General features: G+C 40.0%; 1 protein-coding gene across 1 annotated transcript in view; it reads left to right on the top strand.

Annotated features, from left to right (window-relative positions):
• The window catches only part of LOC101862529 (battenin), a 21,975-nt gene extending 17,570 nt beyond the window's left edge, over window positions 1–4,405 (top strand). Inside the window, exons 11-14 of the mRNA XM_005106939.2 lie at window positions 684–803; window positions 1,239–1,349; window positions 2,079–2,244; window positions 3,943–4,405. Coding sequence (XP_005106996.1) covers window positions 684–803; window positions 1,239–1,349; window positions 2,079–2,244; window positions 3,943–4,004 — 459 coding nt within the window. The 3' untranslated portion in view covers window positions 4,005–4,405. The remainder of the gene's footprint in view (window positions 1–683; window positions 804–1,238; window positions 1,350–2,078; window positions 2,245–3,942) is intronic.

Here is a 4,405-nt window from a genome sequence, read left to right on the forward strand (position 1 = left end):
CACACACACACACACACACGCACACACGCACACACACACGCGCACACACACACACACACACACATAGACAACACACCAACACGTATACATACACATGCACATAGACCGCCTCGGCGGCCTCTTGGTAAGGAGTCCGCTCTGAGAGATCTAGTGGAAAGTTAATTTTTTAACACAATAAAAATGATTTTTTTAAAGTCAATCCAAGTGTACAACGGAAAGATCAACAAACGATAACAGCCAGCAGGGCACGCCCACACAGTCAGCTGTTTACGTGAACAAGCATTGAAGTGAGCTAGAAGTTACTGTTTTTACTCCCGTTTTATAATCAGAGTTGTAGCCTATACATTTCAGACCATTCATGCTCGAAAAGGGGTCAAAATCTAAAAATAATTGCGAATGAAGAACGTGGGAGCAAAGATTTTTCCACTAGTGGAGAATCTTTGGTTAAAGCAAAGGTGGCCACGAGGTAATGGTTCTAAAAATAATTTCACAGCTACACTCTAGCAAGGTCCAAATTCCTGTATCTCGTGTGATTGTGCGTGTGTAGTATTTGCTCTTCATACAAAGTACATTTGCCCTTGTTCGTGCAAATTCTATTATGAATCACAAACCACCCATAATGTAGCCTGCCTTATTACTTCATCAATGACCCCCCCCCCCCCCCCCCCCCCCCAATTTTCCAGCTGTGCGCGGTGTATGTCTTCGAGTACGTTGCCCGCGGATGTGCTGCCAAAGCCAGGCCAAAAAGCGAATATCATGTGGGATGCCCTGAACTGTATGCAGCTCTTCAACTCTGCTACCAGGTGAGTAGCTTGTGAGTTCCTTCCTACATTCTCCCTTTCTTCCTTCCTTGCACCCTTCGTAATTCCCTTCTTCATTCTGCTTTTCTATATCTTTTCTCCTTTCCTTCCTTCCTTCCTTCTTTCCTTCCTTTCTTCTTTCCTTCTTTACTCCCTTCCTTCCTTCCTTCCTTCCTTCATTCATTCTTTCCTTCCTTCCTTCCTTCCTTCCTTCCTTCCTTCCTTCCTTCCTTCCTTCCTTCCTTCCTTCCTTCCTTCCTACTTTTTTGTCCTCTTTTCCTAGTTCATTTATATTTTCCTTACCTGTTTAGTTACTCGCTTGCTTTCGTATGCCTTTCCTGTTTGGCAAGATCGGTCTTGAGCTTCGCCCCCCCCCCCCCCATTTCCGTTACCCTGAAACTGATTTGACGATTTAATCAATTACCTAAACCTCCACAGGCTGGTGTGTTCGTCTCCAGATCTTCAGTACAGCTGGTTCGAATCCGGCGTGTGGAGATCCTCAGCCTCTTGCAGCTCATTAACATGATTCTCTGGTTGGTGGATGTGCACGTGAGTTCTTGAGTTATTCCACCTTGACGAGAACATCCAGATATACCTCGATCTAATTTTCAAGTTATATCTATCCTGATAAAACACTTGGGTATAAAGATCTAGCTTCCACGCGTTCTACCCCGATAGGACACTGGGACAAAATAGATCAAGCTCTCAAGTTGTTCCACTTTCATGAGTCATTGAGTTATAAATAGATGAGGCCCTCGAGCTATCTCACCCGAAAAGACAATTGGATATAAATAGGTCTAACTCCCGATAAGAAACGGGGGTGTAAACAGATAGATCTCGATCTCTGTCCAAACGCCATGTTTAGGTTTTAAAGGTCTTAGATTTTTTCAAATTCCATATAAACCAATAGTATATCCCCTTGAGATGACTAGAAGTCAATACATTTGCTTTTTCCCCAACAGACAACAACTAATCAGACTGTTTGCTCAAACAAAATCTAAATGCATTGATCATACAAATATTCAGTCCTGTTATCGGAAGTCGAATACGAATACATATTAATCTGCATCAATACGTTCTCATATCTCTGGAACCTATCAACAGTACTTGTCGCATAGTGAGTAAAAGCACCCTTCGACTCTTCATTCTTAAAATAAGAAGCATTTTCGCGCATGGTTTCATCATGGTGACCCAAAATGGAGCTCCGTAGAAAGCGAAGATTCCAGACCCATACACTCACTAACAATGCACCGTGTTCCTCAACGCTACTGTTTCCAGTACAAATTCCTGCCTGTGGCTGTACTGCCCGCTCTGATGGTGTACGTGGGTCTACTGGGCGGAGCCTCCTACGTGAACATCTTCTACTCCCTGCTCCACGATGACGTCTACCCCAAGGAGGACAGGGAGCTCTGTGTCAACCTAACGGGACTCTTTATCACACTGGGTACGATAGTTACTAGTCATGAATAATAATATTAATTATTGCATTAATACAGCCAATATCCATGCGCTATGGTAAGGTCTTTGCACTATCCTAGAATTACAAACTTCTATCTGCCCAGTTCTTAGTTTTGAGAAATTTGACGTTAACAAAGTGTCAAGTTTTTCTGAATGCAATTCTTTGAATGTTTTGATAACGACTCCGAATAATCTTACGATTTTGATAGAACAGATAGAACATTTATTGACTTCTGACCCCATGGTCTCCGTATCTCAAAATTGCCAGAAATATCAGATAGAACTTTAGAATTCTAAGGCAGCGAATTTAAAAGGATTATTCTCCCAGCACACCCTGTAACAATCAGCTCACAGTGCAAGCAGCCAATTAAGCATTCAAATCCTAGCAAACTGACGAGATATGTTGTCGTCTATAGTCTATAGCCGGGTATTCATTCCCAACTTGGTGAAGTGAGCGAAATCCGGGTAAAAAGTGCCTTTCCCAAAAATACGGCGCAGGATTCCTGGCGGGGTTTGAACCCATGATCTTTCGGTCGCAAGCCAAACAGCCTAACCTTTAGATCACATTTCCTTCCTTCTGTACTTACTGTCGCAATGTTGAGTTGTTTTTTTGTGTGTGTTGTTGTTTTTTTTTGGCTGCGTTTTTCATTTGCTCGTTCTTTGGAGCCGCCTTTATTAATCACTTTGTTCATTATCTATTCACATATATTGTTCTCGTTCGATTATTTATCAGTTACTTAATTTATTAATTCATGCAGATAAAGTTGTTTTTTCTCACTTATCCACCAGATTACTAAATTATATTTAATTTGTTCATATGTTCCTACTTTCATTTATTCACCAGAACGTTTGTCAGTTGACATAATTAACTTTCATTATTTCATAAATCGTACATATTCTTTATTCAATTCACCGTTTCTTAGTTTATAAATAATATCGGCCCTGATATTGATGAGTCAAACTACACTCATACCTTGATCAACATGTATTTTTAACACACCCCTCTAACTATTATCGTTTTAATGATTTTAGTGCTATTTCTTTGACATCCGCCCCCCCCCTTTCAGTTTCCCTATTGTCATTAATATCATCTTCCCCACCAGTTACTACCCCGGCCCTCCCCCAACTCTCCCTCCTCAATTAAAACAACTACAACAACAAACTCAAAATAAATTACAATAGAACAGTAACAAGAGTAACAATTAGAACAAATGAACAAAAAAACAACCAAAGTTTCCACACACACACATGAGCTTAATAAACCTAAACAATTAAGATAAATACCACCTCGAAAACAACACCAAGATAAAAACAAAACGAGGCAAATAAACAACAACAAAAAAACAACTAACAAAACAAAACAACCCAGCTCTACAACAACTGTTACTTACAAACCCCCGATCGATATTAACAGCTCCGCTCCTGCCTACCCTAAAAACAAACACACACACAAAAAAACCCATTAAAAAGTCGACAACACAAAACAACAAGAATACCAAAGAAACAACAACACCAATTACAACAAAAACAAACAAACAAAAACAAAAGCTAAAGAAATTAGACCAGATATTAGCCTGAAATCCACATTATTAACTCACAAGGGCAATGGCAAGGTCCCCGAGAATAATCACCTATGATTGTTTATTTAAAATGATAATGTTAAGTTATTTTTATTTTGTCTCAGGAATCGTTCTTGGTACTGGACTGGAGACAGCTATTTTCACAACACTCCTGAAGTCGGATTAATATGGAGCAGCTATTTTCACCTCTATTCTGAATATAAGATTGACATTGACATGAAACGATTCCAGTCGAATTTGTCTTAGACGGCCACTCAAAAAAGTGGGCGTATTAGACAGGTGAACGTCTTACTCAGTGTCATTGTTATGTTTAAAAAATATATATATCATAAAAAACGGCCAAGAGGAAATGGGAAGTGGTCGTTTGTTTTGGTGACTGTCTTGTACAGGTGGTCGTTAGAGCAGGCTCGACTGTATTTCCATGACTCCGCTCTTTCTGGATACTGTAGGGATCGACAGGTCAACTGACGAACTCACGAAGGATATTATATTCTTATTCCCAATTTGATGTCATTTTATATCCGTGTTATAAAGCTTTAGTGCAAGTGTTTAGATAAGTGAGGCTGT

Source organism: Aplysia californica, unplaced genomic scaffold (assembly GCF_000002075.1).
Source record: "Aplysia californica isolate F4 #8 unplaced genomic scaffold, AplCal3.0 scaffold00564, whole genome shotgun sequence".
Classification (NCBI taxonomy): Eukaryota; Metazoa; Mollusca; class Gastropoda; order Aplysiida; family Aplysiidae; genus Aplysia; species Aplysia californica.